General features: G+C 41.2%; 1 protein-coding gene across 2 annotated transcripts in view; it reads left to right on the plus strand.

Moving 5' to 3' along the window:
- CHM (CHM Rab escort protein) overlaps window positions 1-21,101 on the plus strand; it is a 54,184-nt gene that overhangs the window by 31,351 nt on the left and 1,732 nt on the right. The window contains exons 9-13 of one of the 2 annotated variants that reach the window (XM_039331745.1): window positions 5,569-5,646; window positions 10,831-10,935; window positions 13,202-13,268; window positions 14,783-14,879; window positions 17,463-17,552. In XM_039331745.1, the coding sequence (XP_039187679.1) occupies window positions 5,569-5,646; window positions 10,831-10,935; window positions 13,202-13,268; window positions 14,783-14,879; window positions 17,463-17,552 (437 nt within the window). Of the gene's footprint in view, window positions 1-1,410; window positions 1,498-5,568; window positions 5,647-10,830; window positions 10,936-13,201; window positions 13,269-14,782; window positions 14,880-17,462; window positions 17,553-21,101 lie in introns of those variants that run through there. The other variant, XM_039331753.1, reaches the window with a different exon arrangement.

The raw sequence follows: 21,101 nt of genomic DNA on the forward strand, positions 1-21,101 counted from the left end.
TGCCGTTGTGTCTTTGAACGGTCCCTAAGCAAACCGTTGTAAGCCGAGGATTACCTGTGCTGAACTTGAAGGTATCTGATAAGGAAGTATTTTAATTGTCTTTATTGCCTTCTTCCAAATGTTCTGATCCAAAGAGACTCTCCAGGCTGCGGTGACAACCTCCCGCCCAGCACCAGACACGCCAAGCCTGAAGCTTCTTGTAACATTCATGTTTTAATTAAAGAAAACAACCCGTTAGAGGCAGTTATTTTCTGCAGAAGAGTAATGAAGATTTATTTTAGGGAGTGACCTTCACTGGATTAGCTCTGGCAGTAATCAGCAGAATTAATAGAATAATCAAATTATACACAAACTCATAAATCATGGCAATGTGCTGTCAGAGGTTCAGCTATTAATGGGCCCCATTGTTGTGCTGTTGTATTAGAAATTGCAGTGGCTGGTTTTATTTCATTTTTTTCTTTTTTCTTTTTTTTTTGCCGCGATAGAAATTGAAATGGCATTTGAAGGCTGGGGGGGGGGAGAGGGCCAGGGGAGCAGAGAAGCGACTAGCAGGGCAAAAAATTTTCACAACTGTTAATTTAGCTGTAATGTGGTTTGATGTCAACAGGGCAGAGTTGAAGTGGAGTGCACAGCAGGCGTGATCTTTCAACAGAGGTGGAATTATTGGCAGAGACAGTAGCCAGTTAATTAGAAGAATATCAGTTTAAATGTCTATTTAGGGTTAATAGTAATCAGAAGTCCTTTGTACTTGGGATCCAGCCAAATCAGCCTGTGAGTTAAGTCTACTTTAAATAAAGGAAGGGGGGGGGGAACCATTGATACGATAATGAGTTTAGTTGTCACAGTAGATTTCAATTTTTCCAATTTTTTTGAAGAAGAGCATATTAATGACAAATCCCAACTCCTACCCCCTTTCTGTGTTTCCTGACAGAAGCCCTCGAGATGATATACAAAAGCCCCAGATTTCTGTTGCTAAGTGAGACATTTGTTGAGTTTTGCCCTGTTTTACGACCAAATCCTCACAGTTGTTAAGTTAGTAACACGGTTGTTAAGTGAAACTGGTTTCCCTATTCACGTTGCTTGTCCGAAGGTCACAAAAGGGGATCACGTGATCCCCCCCAGGACACTGCAGCCGTCGTAAGTATGAACCAATTGTCAAGCATTCCAATCACAAGGATGCTGCAAAGGACGTAAATGTGAAAAATGCTCATAAGTTGCTTTTTTTCAGTGCCGTTGTAACTCTGAACGGTCACTAACTGTTATAACTCGAACACTAGCTATTTTTAAGCTGTCGACATTTCATCAAAAGAAGTCCGATACAAAAAGCAAAGAAAAGGGGGTTGGTTAGGGTACATGTAATCTTAGTTCATTGTACCCCAAGCCAGAATGGGGATATGTTTTTTTTTTCAGGATGCGTGAACCCAACATTGGACTTTGGAAATCAAGATTTCTGCCTTAACCTATGTCAACTCAATCTATTGAGGCTTCTTTAACAAAGTACGGACTGTGAAATGTGTGAACTGAATCATCTTGTTACTTAATGAGGTTCTAGTCAGCAAACATGACGCTCATCGATTCGTTCTCGTCCTAGCCCAATTCATGGAGAATAATTGGGAAAATTCTTCATGTGTTGCTGGTTAATCCTTCCTAGAGGAAGATCATCCAAGGATGCAATTGGCTAAAGTCACTTTGTGTCTACATCATGGGACGTTTAGTGTATGTCTCTGGAGATTCGCAGTCACACATAGCCCTCTCTCACCACCTATCTCCTGTTTACAACACAGTCCTTTTAGCAGTTTCAAGACGGTTCCACACCCATTTGCACTATTCAGGTGTCCCTGAGGGCACAGATAAACCTCCAAGTGGCCTCAACGACTCTCAGGAAGAGCCGAGGTGGCGCAGCAGTTAGAGTGCAGTACTGCAGGCCACTTTAGCTAACTGTGTTCAGCAGGTCAGCGGTTCAAATCTCACCGGCTCAAGGTTGACTCAGCCTTCCATCCTTCCGGGTAGGTAAAATGAGGACCCAGATTGTTGGGGGCAATGTAAATATATATATACATTGCTTACTGGTGTACACCGCTTAGAGAGTGCTTGCACTTAAAGCGGTATATAAGTCTCATAAATAAATAAATAAATAAATAAATACTAATGACCAGGTGACTGCAAGGAATAATAAATCCTTCCATCCTCCACCTTTCAGTCAGAACTTGTTGAGAAATGAAACATTCTTCAAGGAAAAAAAGTCCAGTTGTCTTTTGATAAAGCACCTTTGGGATTATAGTGTATGCTTTTGGTGTGTGCATAATGTTCATCCATGGATGGCGTTCGCCACTGGTGGCGTTCATTCATCCATTCCATCCTACGCTCAGAACAAGGAATGGGGGGAAGTTTCAGAGTAGAGATTGTCAATTTTATAGGTTTTTTCCCCCCCAGCTAGGCTCTTCTCCCAACAGTCTTACTGGTTTGGGGATTCTGGGAGTTGAGGTCCATCCCATTTAAGCTTCATGGAGTAGAGGAAATCTGGTTTGTAAAACATGAGTAACTGATGAACACAAGTTCAGTCTTCTGTCCTGGCTAAGTAGGCAAGAGAAGAACATTTTGGGCTTATTTTCAGCGGCAGGCCAATCAGGAACAGAAACCATAGGCTTTTAAGGCTCTTTTATTACTTTATCTTCAAAATATGAAAATAATCCTGGGGGTTCAGCTTTTCAACTTGTTGATTCAGCTGGATGTGGCAGAAAAAAAGAAGCAGCGATTTAACTGGGGGGAAAATTACTAAGTGCTTTTGCTGTTATTGTAACTTGCTATAAGTTGCTCGTTTTATTACTTTCAGCAGATGTTTCTCTTAACAAACACATAGGTTTAGTTTGCTGTGTCGAATTGCCAAAGTCCCTGCCTCCTATTATGTGAGAAACAAACCTGATTATTTCACTTTTGTAAATACTTATTTTTATATTTTATAGGGAAAAAAAGGTCCAACTTCTTTATGTGGTGTTGCCATCTGTAGTATTTGCCTCTCTTTGTGTTCAGCTGCTAAGTCACTCTTTTTTTTTTTTTTTTTTTTTTTGCATTTGGTGACCTTTCTTTTAATTGAGAGAGGGACCTTTATTGAAGTCAAGGCATTGTTCCAGCATCTGCCATATCATTTGTCACTTGATCTTGATTATTGTTCTCCAGCCAGGGATCTGGGGTGACAATCTATATAGTCCAAGAGGCTATTTTAAGAGCAGGCTGGTGAATCAGTAGAGTTTTGCAGTGGGAGGTGGAACCACCAGGCTTTATTAACTGAGAGCAGGTTGGTGCTTTTTTTAATCTAAAGCAGACATGTCAAACTCGCGACGTCACGTGACGTCGCACGACGTATTGGAGCTTTTTCCCCATTGCCAACAATGGGGCGGGGGGTGGTTTTGTCGTAATGCGTCCGGCCCGTGGGCCAGCAGTTTGACACCCCTGATCTAAAGCCACTAGTAGCCATTACTGAGACACAGACATTTGCAATGCCTAATCAGCTGTGTCTGTTAATGTAACAAACTTCAAGGAAGTCAAAACGTGTTAATACATCAACATGTAAATAATGCCATAACTGTTAACGATTTTGGGCACAAGTCTGTAAGTCAAAGCATTTGCACCACGCGGTCATGACACAACATTTCATCATCTACCCCATTTGCACCCATGTAAGCACATAGACATTTCACATTAGGGGTAATCTGATAGCTTTGGATTTGGCTTCATGTGTGGTTTATAGCCGCATTGTGTGAAATCAGATTTATCCAGTAAGCTATGTCTGAACGAACCATGGTCAATCAAGTTGAGAGACTTCAGAACAGATGAAAAATGGCTGGCTCAGGAATTCTGGGAGTTGAAGTCCACGAGTCATAAAAGAGCCAAGGTTGCCTATCCCTGTTCTAGTTGAATGCATTAATTCATACAGTCAAGTATGATAGACTGCAAGTATGATAGGTTTGATCCGGTTTGCTCTTCCTACATTTTTATTAAAAGCTTTCTAGAGATACTTGGTAGCCCATGTTCATTGCGTTGCTGCTACCTCCACCTGAAAGAGTCATTTCAAGTGGGTTCTGATCATTGATCAGGGTCTTCAAACTTGGCCCTTTTATGACTTGTGGATTTCAACTCTCAGAACTCCTCAGTCAGCATGCCTTGAAGATCCCTGCTCTAGTTAATGCTGACTATCGTTAACAGCTCTGCTGGCAAATTTTTAAACTGATTAAGGTAAAAATATAGAATTTGCCCTAGGGAGGAGAAATGAAATAATTCTTTTTTTAAAATAAAGATTTTATTAGTTTTTTTTTCATAAACATATTAATTTTTCCAATCAACGAGTTATCTGGAGTTTGCTATGCTAATACATGTTCAATTCCTAATCCTTCATTCTTTCCTCTAGCCAACAATAAAATAGGTCCCAAGTTTGATAATAGTCTGTATCTTCTTTATCTTTCAACCTCATAGTTAATCTTCCATCTCTGCACATTCCAATATTTTCCTGGTTATTTCTTCTTCTGGTGGCAATCCTTCATTCTTCCAGTATTGTGCAAAAATTATTCTCGCTGCTGTGGTGATGTGTAAGATTAAATATAATTGCTGCTTATTAGTCTTTTCAGGCATAACACCTAGTAAAAAAAAGTTCAGATTTAAAATCAACTTGTTCACCCAATATTTTTTCTAACCACATATGCATCTTGCTGCTGGCAGGTGCCATCTATAAAACATTTTATACAGATTTTCTTTATATGAAGTTGACATTGTTAATTTGTAGTTTCTCTCCCATAACATTTGCCATTTTTCTAATTCTATATTATAGCCAAAGTTTTTCGCCCATCTTGTCATTGTTTCTTTCACTTGTTCACTTAGAACTGAAATAATTCAAAGTTGACTCTCAGTTATATTCACCATGATCTTCAGGAAAGAAACTAAATTTCAGTATTCCCCAAGCCAAGTTTTGAATGAAATATTATTTGTGATTATACAAAGTTTTAATGGTTACTTAGCCTTTATTTTTTTTTGCTGCTTTTTAACCTCCCAAGAATTCAGATGGCATATATTTAAGTTTTTCGACATCCTATACAAGTTTTCCTTAAATAAACCTCGCCATATTTGGTTTGGGTTTTTTTTTTTTTTTTTGCATCACACTGTATTCTAGGAATCCTAGCTTAGTAAATCATGATGTGAACAAACAAGGTTTGCTTGCAAAGCATTCCTCTTTCCTTGAGAGCAGCCAACCAAACCATCAAGGATAACTTCTTGTTATGTACAAGTCCACAATTATTGTTAAATGGACCCAAATAAGTCAAGATGGCAAACCAGCTCTAAACCAAGATTATTTGCTCAGACTCTACCCTGTTTTCCCTTCACGTAATATGCAAATATGCCCAGGAGATTATTCCTAAAACATTTGTATAGAATTAGCATCTTGTTTCAATGCTTCCTATTTCACTAAGTGTTTTAAATAAATCAAGGTGAACATTCTTGTTTTTAGAAAAAAAAATATAGACCTAAAAACACTCTAAACCTGATGCCTTGTTTTCTTAATTTCTGACGTTCCTTTAGGATGTGTGCAGTATTTGGTGGGATCTATTGCCTCCGGCATTCCATAAAGTGTCTTGTGGTAGACAAAGAACTTAGAAGGTAAGTCTTCAAAGAGGTAACCGTCTCTCTTTTTTTATATAAACGCAACCCCGAGATGAAAAATGCCAGGGTCTTCGTTTTTTAAAAAAACGATTCTTCAAAGATCTTCCTTGGTATTAATGACACATCAACCTTGATTAAAAATAATTTGTGTATAGGTCCTCCAGATCTAGGAAAGTGGGTTTAGAATAAAGAAACTAAATTAATTTCCCTCTGATATTACTGCAGCCTCCTGATCACCCAAGCTTGGAAGACAGATTATTTCAGTTGCCGGGGGTCTGGTGATGAGTGATGTTAGTTTTCCTTGTGGCCTTACCTACTCTAATTGATTTTCATCAGATGACAACAGAGCCCTCTGTTATTGCATTTTTAAAAATGAAGCTCTCCTAAAGATTCATCAGATTAATCTTTGCTGATAATGCATGTCACTCTAAGAGAAAAGGCTTTAATGAGTTTTGAGGTAGATTGTTGTCATAAACTAGGCTGCCCTCTTAGCCTAGAATGAATTATTTTTCCACCAGTATTGGGCTTTGGAGCAACTTTTTTTTTTTTTAAAGTTGGAACCAAATCAACTGATGTTTGGGGGGCTGCAAGATTTATACCAATAGGATGGTGCAAAGCACCAAAAGATGAGCAGCTTGTTCAGTGTGCTAAAGCAGGGGTCCCATCCCCCGGTCCGTGGAGTAGTACCGGACCACATCATGCCAGCAACGGGTCCGCACAAACAAGGAAAGCCCCATCCACAGGATGGAGGCAGCACACAAAACCATGCCCTCTCTGGGTCGTGGAAAAACCTCTCTTCATAGAACTGGTCCCCAACCTTTTGGGCACCTCTGTGCTAAAGCATTGGGTGGTTAGGTTTAGCATGACATCTGCACTTAATTTTATAAACTAAATGTTATGTTTTAGAATGCCTTAACCAGAAGTTGGGTTACTTAAGTATCATATGATAAACAAGACAGGGAATGGATCTAGGCCTAATTTTCATTTTTGGTTTCTAGGTATAGAACCAGGGCAGGGGTTTCCAAACTTGGCAACTTTAAGTCTTGTGGACTCGAACTCTCAGAATTGACTGAGGAATTCTGGGAGCTGAAGTCCACAAGTCTTAAAGTTGCTAAGATTGGAGATCCCTGAATTAGGAGAATGGAGTAGCTTCAGAAAGGGCTCCTTTAGTGGACTAATACTCCCATCAATGTTTTCATTACCTCCTATGCAGAACAGAACTGGGACCCAAAGAATAGGGAATGTAGCCATCCTCTACCCCAGGGGTCTTCAAACTAGGAGAAGGACAGGTAGAGCCTGGTGGCGGAGTCAATAGAGTAATCAGCCTAGAATCATTATGTTCTCACAAGCGGTTTACGTCCATCCCCTCCTGAATTCCATTGACTTTTATCTAGTGCCAATATAGTGCTGACTGTTAGTTCTGTATAGGCAATACATCAGCTTAACTAGAACTTAAGGTCTGGTTCTGATTTTTCCCATTTGGCACTAATTTGCCTAAGAAGATCTGGAAAGTTGCCCACAGAGCTTCGTGTTCTGGGTGATACAAATGTTCCATCTTTGTATCCTTCAGCTTTCTGTTTGGCAGGTCTCTTGGTCCAAAGGAACGGTTGAACCAAGTGATGGAATTGTGTAAGACGCTAAGAAAAAGACACAGGCATGTCTTGAGCAGAGGTTTGAAGCTGCAGGGCACAGCTTGACAAACTCTGAGTTTATTGCTTCTTATATATTGTTACATACATAGGCTTTACCATTAAATGTTGACAAAGGTTTCTTCATTGGAAAATGTCTTCATGTAAGCAACTATTTTCTAGTAACATATTACCTGTTCAAAGACCAGGTAAAAACAAATACAATAGATCAAAAGGAGAAAGAACTGACAAAGGCAGGAAGAGATAGGAAGTAACTTAAGCATATTATCTATTTAAGTAGGTGAGGCATTAAGTCAAAAGGGGATGACCTTCTGGCTGCTTCATTGGGACAAAGGGTATCAAAAGGTTATGAGGTTTGTGGGGGGGAAAGCATGGCAGTTTGCTGCGCGTGCATTTTTCCCCACAGAATTGGATGAATAAACTTGGCTATCCCCAAACTTAACATTTGTCCTTCCAAGACTACAGTCTCAATTACTGCAGATAAGGCCTGTGTCCCCAGAAGTGTGGGTGTCTGCATTTATATCTTAAAGTAATGCAAAAGAGAAGGAGTGGAGGAATAAAGTATTTACATCTACAGTCAGTCCTAATTAAACCAAGAATTGTATTTTTGCTAATGTAACCAAAGGCCAATCAGATTTGTTGCCTGTTTGGAAATGATTGAGTTTGGAGTTGTTGTTGGTTTTTTTTTTTTTTTTGCCTTTATGGCAGGGGTCCTCAACCTTGCCAACTTTAAGACTTGTGGTCTTCAACTCCTAGAATTCTTAAAGTCTTAAAATTGCCAAGGTTGAGGACCCCTGCTTTAGGGGGCTGAACACTGCATTTCCTTCCCCCCCCTTTTTAATTTAACCTTTCAGGGTGGTTTTTTTCATGGTACATAGATATTGTTTATGGAGTTTCATTTCCACAAGGTTTAAAAATGTTTTCATTTGTATTTGTGGGTTTTGTGATCTACAATTTAAAAACACCATCCCTGTTTTGCTTCAAGCACAGTTTGCAGCGCGTTTTCCGAAGAAGCCGCTGGCCTCTAAGAGAACTGACAAATGTAAATTTATCTTTTCATACTAATAATTAAAAATAATAATAATAGCAAACATGGTCATTTACATATCTTTCCTGAATTATTGCTTGCTGGCTTTGTCAGTGCTGGTAAGTCCATTTCAAGGGTGTCGCCCTTAGTCCATTAGTTTGGATAATGAGCCCTATAAAGTACATTTATAACTGGTGGCACTTGGCAAGGAGATGGATTCTAATTTTCTCCCTTTTATCTAGACACATTGAAGAAGGTCAATGGAGGTTCTGTATGATTCATTGTCTGAACAGATATCAGATGACAGAGAGACCTGATAATGTCATTGTCTAAGTGGCTTCCTTATTTGAGCCTGGCACTTGAAAAAAATTCTTCTGCTGATCTTCCTTTTTTTAAAAAAAAAAAAAACCTGAAGATCAGTTTTAAGAGGGACGTTGCATTCTTTTTCTCTGCTCGTGAACAAATCTCTGGCATTAGCCGCTGTTGAATGATGAAGCAGGAAGAGAAGAAAGAATTATTTATATCTTTTTTCTTTCTTTCTGTGGGGTCCTGTAATGTGACATTTAATTCACCCTGCCCCTCCTATCTTCGCCCACACAAGAATGTACAAAACAGCTTCACAGACAGTAGCAAAGAATTCACTTTGATTTAAATGGTTTGATTCCAGCATTCTGGCTTGCATTCCTGGCAGTATTCAGTAAATAGATAGCAAAACAAATTTGGGCCCTATTTTTTTTTTTTTAAAAAAAAAACCCTTAACTGTCACGAGCAGAATAAATTCCTCTGTGTTTCTCTAATTCAGTTCATGTGATTCATTTATCATTGCCTCTTTTTGACTAGTCATCATCTCATAAAAGGGAGATGTTAGTAGGCTTAGAAGTATAGGAAAGATTGCAAACAATTTTTTCAGTACTTTTTTTTTGGGGGGGGGGAATCTCTTAAGTTGGGATCTTCCTGGCCTTGGGAAGCTGTTCTGTTGGGTGAGAAGAAGAGAAGACAGTGGAGGTGGGGGGGGGGGGGCAATGAAAGAAATGCTGTGACTTTCAGCAAATCAATATTTCATTTATTTTTCTGCAGCTAAATTTATCTAAAATATGTTTTGCATGGTTTTAATTAAAGATTCTAACCCTGGTTTATAAGCCATGATTCAGACATTGGGATGTTCTGCAAGTCTAGCCAGATGTGATTCATTTAATTAACTATAATTAAAAAGACCAGAGCTTACTGCCTTGTATGATGACGTCTAGTAAAGACATTTTAAAAAAAATTATTAAGATTATCATGATATGAAGTACAAATTAGAGTAAAAATAATAGGGAAATGGGAAAGGGAAAGAAAGGATAGAGTAAAAAAGGGAAAGAAAAAAAGCATTGACTTACAGCTTTTTTCAACACAGTAGAACATGAAGTAAAATTACAACCTCAACATTTTACTTTTACATACTTAGTAAATACGAGCCATTTCTATAAGGTAGACTAATTTAATCGGCAAATCCCATGGTTAGTATTTCATTTTCTTCTGTCTTGTGCACAAAGTCTAAAAGCTGTTTCCAAAGTCTACTAAACCCATTTAACACTCAAAAATAATCTTAAAAGAAAGGAGGGAGGGAAGAGCAGAGCGATATATAGACATAAGGCAGTGATGGCGAACCTTTTAGAGACCGAGTGCTCAAACTGCAACCCAAAACCCACTTATGCATCGTTGGGTGCCGGGTGGGTGTGGCCCATTGAGTGGGTGTGGCCCAATGGGTGGGCGTGGCTGCGGTGGTAACGGCAGACTGGGTGGGACTAAAAAGTTCAATCAATCAATTCCAACTTTGCAAGATCTTTTTTTTCCCGCGAGAAGTTGAAATTGACTCATTGATTGCATCTTTTTTTTTTTTTTTTGCACACGGTGGAGGAGGCCTAAAGCAAAAAGGTTTTATAAAACCGGCTGAAGACCTAGGACTGGGGCGATGGCGTGCGTGCCCACAGAGAGGGCTCTGAGTGCCGCCTCTGGCACCCGTGCCATAGGTTCGCCGCCACTGACATAGGGCTATAGATGGATTGTTTCAGATTCTTCAGATCTGTAATCTGGGGAAACATCTCCGCTGGTACAGAAAGAATAACAGGCAAAAGAAGTTAATGTTCTGGGAAAGGTTCTAGAGATGGTTAAATGTCAAAAGCCTCCTAAATCATTACAAAAATGTTGCTAACTTTCTTTTCTTTTTGGTCAAATTAATTTTTTTTTTAAAAAAAAAATCCAGACAAATTTGTGTAAACCATGTTGAAAATAATCGTCATTGAGTTTCACGTAATAAAACCAAGAGCGGATAAAACAATGCAGACCTAAAAATAGGCAGACAAAACTCTTTAACTATGCTAAAAGCTCAAATGAAAGAAAACAAGTTGGTTGGGACTTTTTTTTTATTATTATAGTCTATAAATGTTTTATGTTCCTCAATCTAACTAACAATGGCACAAACTGTTTTGCTTTTTAAAACTTTTCCCCCTTGTTTTCCAACAGGTGTAAAGCGGTTATCGATCATTTCGGTCAAAGAATAAATGCAAGTTATTTTGTTGTGGAGGATAGTTACCTTTCAGAAAAAATATGCAAAAATGTATCTTACAGGTAAATATTAACATGAGAATAACTAAAAGGGCATGCTGACTCAGAAGTAAAACTCATCACATTTAGCCATACCATTTGTGGACATCCATGTCAATCTCAACAATGAATTTTATCTGGTTCCCTGGATTACTGTGAAATTAATGCAGAAAAAAGTCTATGTAGACCAATTTCCTCTTGCATCCTCCACCTTGTTACTCGTGTGTGACTTGCACATATTTAGTATATCAACCCTTGTAGAAATCATTCAGTTTTATGCCCTGGGGGGACACCCTGGGTTCAAAATTAGCCTTTATTTTGAAAATCAATCTGAAAAAAGTCTGATAAAATATTAATTATTATTTCCCCCTCCTTGCATATGGATGACCTACCTATTTCTTTAGGGTCATGGATGCATGCAGATATAGGCACAATCCTGGTCAGAGATTAAAGGCTGGAGTTCAGATAAATATGACATAGATGAGACAATGATAGGCTGCCTTAAATTCTCATATTGTATTTTCCTACTTGACAAATCTTCACCCCCTGTAAGGTTGAATAAATGTTTCTTCTCCTCATATTTCATCCCATATCTATAAGCAAATCCGTAAAACTGGCTGGAGTATTTTTGGAGCGGAGGTCCAGCTGTCCTAATCTTGCCAACTTTGAGAACTGCTATTCAAATGGATCCTGCAGTGAGCAGGGGTTTGACTAAGACTAAGTTGATCTTAATCATGATACCTGCCTTCTAATACTTGAGAGGTTGACATAGAGAAGAGGGGACTGACTTATTCTCCAAAGCAACTAGAGGGTAGAACGAGAAATAATGAATATAAGTTTGTTAATGAGGGATCCAATCTAGAAGTAGAGAGAATTTTTCTGACACTGAGAAAAATTAACGAACGGAAGAGCTTTTGTACCTATTTATTTCGTATGGCATAACACAGACATGTCAAACTCGTGATGTTGCGCAACGTATCGGGACGGTTTTGCCATTGCCAGCAATGGGGTGGGCGCGGCTTCTGGATGACACCCCTGGCATAACAGAACACAGCATTAACCATTGTTTGTATTTTTGGTTCACATGCTGCTGCTTCTTGCTGGGAAGATCCTTGTGAGATCCAGCAGCCAGAATGCATAGACTGTTTGGCCATGACAAAGTCACGTAGTGTGGGGTGTACCATGAAGAGGTACATTGCAACCCAAAGGAATAGCTTTCCTGCTGGAGTTGTGGGTGCTCCATCACTTGAGGTTTTCAAGAAGAAACTGGACAGCCCATTTGTCCAGAATGGTACAGGGCAGGTGCTCCCAACCCCTGGTCCTTGGACCAGTAGCTGGCCACAGCATGCCAGCAACCGGTCCACACAAACAAGCAAAGCCCATCCCTGAGATGCAGGCAGAACACAAAACCACGGTCCCTCCGGTCCACGGAAAAAAACTCTCTCCACAGAACTGATTCCTGGTGCCCAAAAGGTTGGGGGCCTCTGGTATAGGGTCTTCTGCTTGAGCAGGGGGCTGGACTAGAAGACCTCCAAGATCCCTTCAGCTCTATTATTGCATGTTCTATTAATAAAAAGAGAAGACTGTTTTCAGACTGATGGCGGTTGAAATCCAGATAGCTCTTTCTGGCGAGCTCAGGTCGTCAATTAGACCTGGGGCAGAAGGAGATAATCCTACTGCTCTCGCTGGTCATTGAAGTGGATAGTCTAACCATCTGGAAGGCATCCACCTGCTCACACGGGGGCGTCTTCTAAATGTTTCCTGCTGCCACAGCATTCTTGATGATCTCTTTAGTTCTCAAAAGCGGCTTGCACAAAGCCAGGAGGAGGCAGCTGGGATCTTTGAGGGAGCTCTAATCATAGGCACGTTATGATGACTTCTGATTGGCCTTGGAATTTCAGCATTGGCACGACTCTGCGTTACAGTAACGGTTGGCCACGGTTGGCACCTTAGCTCTCTGCTCAACGGTTTGCCGTTTGAAATAACTTCAAGATGGCTGAACATTCCATTCCGTACGGAGTCCTCAATGCCTTCATTCCATTTTGATGGTGATTAAGCAAGAACTGTAACCTTTATATAAGCCTGACTGGAGTCATTATTAATTTCTTAACTTAAGCAGGCCATATGTGAAAATGTCATTAACCATGTTCAGACTACCGAGTGTAGAACGTTACTTGTGTTGCGTGTTGTTTTTAATGAAAATGAAATGTGGGTCCATATGGCTCTGTGTGTTGTTTTTTTTTTAATGATTATTATGCTTGATGACGGAGTTTTGTTTATTCTCTGGCAGGCAGATCTCCAGAGCTGTTCTCTTAACGGATCAACCCATACAGAATAACGAGAGCTCTGATCAGCAGGTCAGCCCACCAGTTCTCGCTCTTTTCCCCTTGCCTTCTGACCATCTCACATCCTGGATTAATTTTGTCTAGTTATTTAAAATGTTTTGTAAAAACAGACTTGGCTCTGCCACCTCTGGGTTCCTAGTTAATAAGAAGGCCTCATGTCCTAGAATTCAAATTTTGGAAATATTAGTAAATGTTTGGTGAAATGTTCATTAAAAGTAAAAAAAAACATGGATTCAAATTAAGGTAGCCATACCTTTGATCCAGCGGTGGGATTCAAATATGTGAACAACCGGTTCTCTGTGTGGATGCCGCTTCCGGAAATCCATTCTGGGCCCGGGCAACACAAAATTAGCTACCGGTTCTGCCGAAGTGGTCCGAACTGGCTGAATCCCACCACTGCTTTGATCCTATTGAAATTTTTAAAAAGTTACTCGTAGATCTCAAAGTCGATTAGAAAAAAATGCATGTAGAACTGAAGTTGAGTGGGACCTGAAGTTGATGTAAGTTAAAGAAAGAATTTCTTCCTGGCTTTTGCACCATGCTAACTGGACAAATGATGGCTCCAAAACTGGGGAAATCTCAGTTGTGGTGGAGCTTTGCTGAAATTGAATCTTTCTAATCTCTCCCATTCACTTGAGTTTCATGCATGGAGGTATGTTTCGAGCTTCTTAACTCTCTTCAGCCAGACATACCCTTCTGAGATTCAAACCTGTGTGCAACAGCCCAGGTTTGAATCTCAGAAGGGTATGTCTGGCTGAAGAGAGTTAAGAAGCTCGAAATGGCTATTCCCATTCTCCCTTTATTCTTTGTTGGCAATCTAAAATGTGTATGTAAATGATGTCGCAGTTGGCGACTGCTGCCTGTGGATGGCTCTAGATTGAGCTGATACAGGCAAAAGAGAAAGAAAAAAAAAAAGAAAGAAAATTTCTTTCTCCCATATTTGGGGCAACAGGGTGCATCAAAAAACACTCAAGGTAAATATAATATGTGTGTATACATGTATGTTTGTATCTCTCTCTCTCTCTCTCTCTCTCTCTCTCTCTGTGTGTGTGTGTGTGTGTGTGTGTATACAGAGAGAGGCAGGACACGTAATAATGAAGGAAAGTAATCAAGGAGAGAACTAACCTAGAACTAAGGAGAAATTTCCTGATGGTTGGAATCAATGGAATGGCTTGCCTCCAGAGGTTGTGGGTGCTCCATCACTGGAGGTTCTCAAGAAGAGATTGGATAGTTATTTGGCCAAAATGGTACATGGTCTCCTGCTTGAGCAAGGGGTTGGTCTAGAAAATGAGGTCCCTTCCAAGACTGTTATTCCGTCATTCTATTATATATTACCTCCCATGAATAATTAAGGACACCCACACCCTCATCTCAGTCTGGCTTAGAACTTTAGTTTGTCACAGATACAGTATTGGTTTAAAATTGGGAAATATAAGGGTTTTTGTGTGCAAAAGTTAGCAGAGCTCATTTATTTTATTTTTAAGTGAGGCGTGTCCTTTGGTTGAGGTCTTTTGTTTCCATTCCAGATTTCCATCTTGACTGTCCCACCTCAGGAGGCAGGCCAGCCAGCTGTTTGCCTTGTGGAATTGTGTTCTTCAGCCATGACCTGTATGAAAAATACATGTGAGTAGACCCAGTTTTCCCAGGGGTACATCTGAACTGTAGATCAGACACAATTACAGGGCAGCACAAATTGGTTTATTGATAGGATCGGTACCAGAGATGGAAGAGAAGGAGCTTAAAAAAGAGATAGGATTAGAAGCCGCTTTTACAGATGGATGCAAAATCATCCTTTTATTTGATAGGTTACATTTCAGTCACAGATTCTCGTTAGTTATACAATAGACTATACCAATCAAGGCAGTTGATTAGGTTAACCTTGCTGATTAGATTAATTCATACGTGTATTGAAATTTAATATAAGGGACGGATAGGATGAAGTCACGCCTCTTCTATAAAATGGATCCTTTGGATTAAATCAGGAGTGTTCAACTTTAGCAACTTTAAGCCATGCTGGCTGGGGAAATCTGGGCGTTAAAGCCCACAAGTCTTAAAAACTATCAAGATTGGACACCCTTGGATTTAAAGAAAGGAGTTTAGTGCGTAAAATGGCTAGTTCACTTTTAACTCCTCTGTAAAAAAAAAAAAAAACAACCTTGGGTTCCCAGTATTCTTTGTTAAACCTTCACTCTTTTCTTGTTTTTATCCATTGGACTGCGCTCAGTTCAGTCACAATCAAAAACCCGTAAGGATCAGAAACACCACACTTAAAACTGCATTGTCGTAAGGACTGGAAACTGTTTCGAAAAGAAATAGAAATACTTTCCCGGTTTTCCCCTGCTTTCATACTTGTGGGGATAGTAGTTTACTTACATGCTGCAGATAAAAATTTGTTGCCGTCAGTTTTCAGTGAGGTCCCACAGGGGAGGCCCTTCCCCCTCCCACCCACCCCCAAAATGCTGCCAGTTTTTGGATTAGAAACTTGGTAGAACACACACACACACACACACACACACACACACCTCCTTTTGCCACCGACATCATAATGGGAAATTCTGCTTTAGCGGAAGACGTAGTTCACCTCATTACTTACCTGGGCTTGCATCTCTACCTATTTCTCCCCCCCCCCCCTATTATTAAAATCATTATAATAAGCTTTGGAGAAAAGGCTCTAATTATGTATTTACACTTCAGGTCAACGGGACTGTTAATGCTCATTCATTAAAATGACAGATGGTTATCTTAATTTTTTCAACTAGATAAAAAGATGCCAGTCTGAAAGCATTTCACACTCAGGTCTGGTTTTCTGGCTTAATATCTCCGCTGCCAAACGAAGGGCGCAGGCAGAAATTCTCAGGTGCTTGACTCAGCATGGCTGGTTGGACTCTAAGCTCAGCGTAGGCTGAAGGTGCTCCAGCCCAGGATGAAAAAAAAAAATAATTTACCGGTAGTCCTTGATTTATGACCACAATTGAGCCCAAAATTTTGGTTGCTAAGTGAGCCGTTAAATGAGCTTTGCCCCACAAACTTGCCACAGTTATTAAGTGCATCCCTGCAACTGTTAAAGTTAATGACACGGTTGTTAAGTGAATCCGGATTCCCCTGTTGACTTGGCTTGTTAGAAGGTCGCAAAAGAGGATCACGGGACCACCACCCCTCCGGGACCTGGCAACCGTCGTAAATGCGAGTCAGTGGCCAGGTAATTAGATCTCCAATCAATAGACTACTTTTGAATTTCAGTCAGATAGGATGAAATAACTTTCAAGAAAGGTCCTTCATCCTTCCCTTTCTTTCCTCCTTCCTTCCTTTCCTTCCTTCTCTCCCTCCTTCCTTCCTTCCCCCCTCTCTGCCTCCATCCTCCCCTTCCTTCCTTCCTTCCTTCCTTCCTTCCTTCCTTCCTTCCTTCCTTCCTTCCTTCCTTCCTTCCTTCCTTCCTTCCTTCCTCCTCTTCCTCCTCCCCTTCCTATCCCAAAGATGCTTTTTCACAAGGCAACTGGACTTTCTTGTTTTTCTTTGAAGACGTTTCACTTCTCCTTCAAGAAGCTTCTTCAGCTCTGACTGGATGGTGGGGAAATGTCTTCAGAGAACAACAAGAAAGCCAGTTGCCTCATGAAAAAGCATCTTTGGCATAACTATGACCTGGATGACTAAGAATCTCAATAGACATTCTCTCCTTCTTCAAACTCTTTAAGAAAAAATGTTCAGTTTTGAATGCTGGATTATGAATCATCATCCAGGTTGCCATTGCTTTGGAGAGCAGAAGTTAAAATATTGCTGGGAAACCTTCAAGACACAAAGTATACTGACTCTGCCTCAATCACAAGGAACCTGCCTTATGGAAGATCACCTAGTTTTATATGCCACCTGTCATTTTCACTTGTATTGCTTCCAAGCACGCCATGCTTCCACTTGAATCATTCTGAGTCATCAACACACAAATAATTGAAATCAATCAATTCACGGATCAATACATTCTTTGCTCTGCCTCAACCAAGATCCATTTCTTTCACCGGGCCTTTAATCCTCAACGGTTGCTGTTCAAACCTTCTTGTCAATTTTTGGTTTTTTTTTTTAGTGTGGTTTTGGGTCCTTTTGTATCGTTGCTAGTCACCTTGAGTTTTCATTACCAATAGCAAGACAGGATATAAATTGAGTGCATGAATCAACGCATTGAATAACCACTTTGCTCTGCCATTCTTTCGACAGATCTGGTTCATTTGACCTGTCCTTCCGTTCAAAGTGCTAAAGAAGACTTGACGCATGTGGTGGAGCAGTTGTTCAGTGTTGCAGAAACAGGTGAAGTGGGGGGCGGGGTAGGGGGGTAGTTTAAGGTTAAACAAAAATGAAGATTTGCTATTTTTCTTCCCATTCAAGGTGCCTGATACCCATCTGGCTCGGGTAGGCAACCTTGGCGCTTTTATGACTCGTGGACTTCAACTCCCAGAATTCCTGAGCCAGCCATGCTGAGGGGAAAGGGAGAGGTGTCCAAGCTGAGCCATGCTGGCTCAGGAATTCTGGGAATTGAAGTCCACTAGTCATAAAAGAGCCACGGTTGCCTACCCCTGGGTAAGTCCTTGATGTACGACCACATCTGGCACGCAAAAACTGGGGGCACAAAAATGGGCCACCGTGCTGCAAGGCGCAAAAATGGCCGCCGCCGCAGGGTGCAGATACAAGGCGCTGCACCACGTAAGAACAGGGCAGGGCTAGTGAGTATCACGCAGGCACTAGCCCCGCCCCATTTGCAGCAGGTGCTTGCTTGCGGCCCCATGCGCGCATGCACGCATGTAAAATGCTTCCCCCTCACTTTTCTTCCATTGTCAATTGACAATGGTTGGTGACCTCTGCTCTACCACTTCTACTCGAGCTTGTTAGTCGGCCGCTTCGCCTCCTTTGTGCTGGGCGGGGCTCCTGCTCCAGGTAGCGGTGGTGGCCTGATGGACCTGCTGGTGGTGGCGGTGGCATGCGTGCCAACAGAGAGGGCTCTGAGTGCCGCCTCTGGCACACGTGGTTCGCCACCGCTGCTCTACTCTGTTCTCACTAGCAGAGAGAGTCGAAATAAATACGGGTGGATCCTTCGCTTCAAACTGGAGCTTCTGCAACTTAATTTTCTGTCCTGTGCTGCGATCAAGAACCGGCAGAGCCCAAACAGAATAAAAAGGCCTTTGCACATTGCCTCCCCTCCCCTCTCCTCCCGGCTCCCCCTCCCATTTCTTCCTTAGCATTAATCTTAATGTTTGGAATGGTCTAGTTTTGAAGTGATGTATTGTTTAAAAGCTACCCGGAGTTCGTTCAGAGGAAGCCTCGGATCAGAAGAGTCCTCAGATGCACTGAGGCACTGAGAAGGTAGTTTTCACTGACACATAGGCCTTTTTATCATCAAGATGAGGTAGTGGTCGTATTTTAATTAAAATGTCAGAACAAATACTGTCGGAGTTATTGAAAATGAATCACCAGATAAAGCGAGCACTGGGCCATGGCAGGTCAGGGAAGCAAAGTCACCTAAAGGAAGAGGACTTTATTCATTTTCCTGTCTAAATTAGGAAGAAGTAACTTTTTTTAAAAAAAACAGGAGTAGTAGGAACTTTTAATAATATTCCAGAAAAGGCTCCATTCACCCCTGGCAGATGGTCCCTCCTAAACAGTGCGAGAAGAAATGAACTATTATTTTGGGGAACAGTCATTTGAAGAGTGCAGGCAGCATTTTGAGGGCTCCTTGGTGCTGCTCATTGAGCGTGCTCGTTTTCTTGCACACGTTTCGTTACCCTCACTAGGTAACATCAGTGCTTTTTTTGTAAAAAAATAAAAAAGGTGCCGGAACTCTCACACATATCATAAAACCCACCTTGCCTACCCTACAAGGTACCATCCAAAAAAGGTGCCGGAACTCCGTTCTGGGCATTCTATGACAAAAAAAAGCCCTGGGTAACATCATCATTGCTGGGCAACATTTTGTTCACAGGCACAAATAAGTGTGTGGATAATTTTCCTTGTTGCCTGCTATAGATGCTCTACCCCCATCTGCCTCTTTTTTTAAAAAAAAGAAAAACTAAAACTAATAATAATAATAATACATTTTATTATTACTAAATAATAAAGACTTGTAATATCATCAGACAACCAGTCTCATAATAATAATGATGATGATGTTGGAAGGGACCTTGGAGGTCATCTAGTCCAGCCCCCTGCTCAGGCAGGAAACCCTATACCATTTCAGACAAATGGCTGTCCAGTCTCTTCTTAAAAACTTCCAGTGTTGGAGCATTCACCGCTTCTGGAGGCAGGTGGTTCCACTGGTTAATTGTCCTTGAGAAGAACGTGAAGGGTGGATAGGTGGATAACAGCGCCAAATCTGGTCTAAAGATCTGAATGACAGTGGGGCCAACCATCGCCATCATCAACCATCATCATCGTCATTGTAATAGGTGCTTTTGGTGCAGTCCCCAAAAAACTGGAGCACCATTTGAACCCCATCGGCATTGTTGTGGTGGCAGTGGTGGCGCAGTGGTTAGAATGCAGCACTGCCAGCTAATTCTGCTGACTCTTGGCTGCCAGGTGTTTAAGTCTCACTGGCTCAAGGTTGACTCGGGCTTCCATCCTTCCGAGGTGGATAAAATGAGGACCCAGATTGTTGGGGGCAAGAGGCTGACTCTGTAAAACCGCTTAGGAGGGCTGCAAAGCACTGTGAAGTGGTATATAAGTCTAAGTGCTATTGCGATTGCTAGTGACAAAATCACCATCAGTCAGTTGCAAAAGGCAGTTCTGCTCTGAACAGTTTGCATCCTGCAACAATACTTTTTAACACCATCAAACAACAATATCTGCCTCTTCCTGGTCCTCAGGAAGGACTCGATAGGTATGTAAATCCAGTCTGAACACCTGGCTGACAGTGCGACAAACCATAATAATAATAATAATAACAACAACAACAACTGGTGGGATCATAAAATAGAGAAAGTCATAGAAAATGATTAAATTAAACTGCTCTGGGACTTCAGAATTCAAACAGACAAGCACTTGCAACATAACACCCCAGACTTAACAATTATCGATAAGAAAGACAAAAAAGTCTGGATAGTGGATGTGGCAGTGCCTGGAGACAGCAGAATAGACGAGAAAGAACTGGAGAAGGTCACAAAATACAAAGACCTACAAATAGAACTAGAAAGACTGTGGCAAAAGCAAGCAAGGGTAGTACCAATAGTCATAGGCGCCTTGGGTGCAATCCCAAAACAACTGGAGCACCACTTGAACACCATTGGCATTGACAAATTCGCTATTAGTCAATTGCAAAAGGCGGCCTTATTAGGAACTGCTTCCATCCTGCGATGATACCTGTAATACCATCAAACATCCACATCTGCCTATCCCAGGTCCTGGGTAAGGACTCGGTAGGTAGACAAAATGCCAAATCCAGTCTGAACATCTGGCTGACTGTGCGATGATCAATAATAATAATAAAAAAAGTTAGGAATCTGAGTTGTTGTGAAACAAAGAAACTGTCTCCAGTAGGCAAAGTTCCTCCTGAGATGTTAGAAAACGTTAGTGGACTACAATAGTTAGCTTGTCTTCTCAAACTGTCTCTGCCCACTGCTAGGAGACCCTTCAGGGCTGCCAGTTTTTATGTGAGGGCTCTTTAAATCTTCATCTGTCCCATAAAGCAGAGGACCCCAGTCTCCAATCCGGATGGTGGCCTGTTGGGAACCAGGACGCATAAGCAGCAGGCAAGCGTGTGAACGTGCAAAGCTACATTTGCCCAAATGGCGGGCATGTGTGGGAAAAACATCTCTCCCCCCCCCATCGCCATTCTGCAGAGGTTGAAAGGTTGAGGACCACTGCCCTAAG

The sequence above is a fragment of the Crotalus tigris genome, unplaced genomic scaffold (genome assembly GCF_016545835.1).
Source record: "Crotalus tigris isolate CLP2741 ecotype Arizona unplaced genomic scaffold, ASM1654583v1 scf7180000017622.5263843, whole genome shotgun sequence".
NCBI lineage: Eukaryota > Metazoa > Chordata > Lepidosauria > Squamata > Viperidae > Crotalus > Crotalus tigris.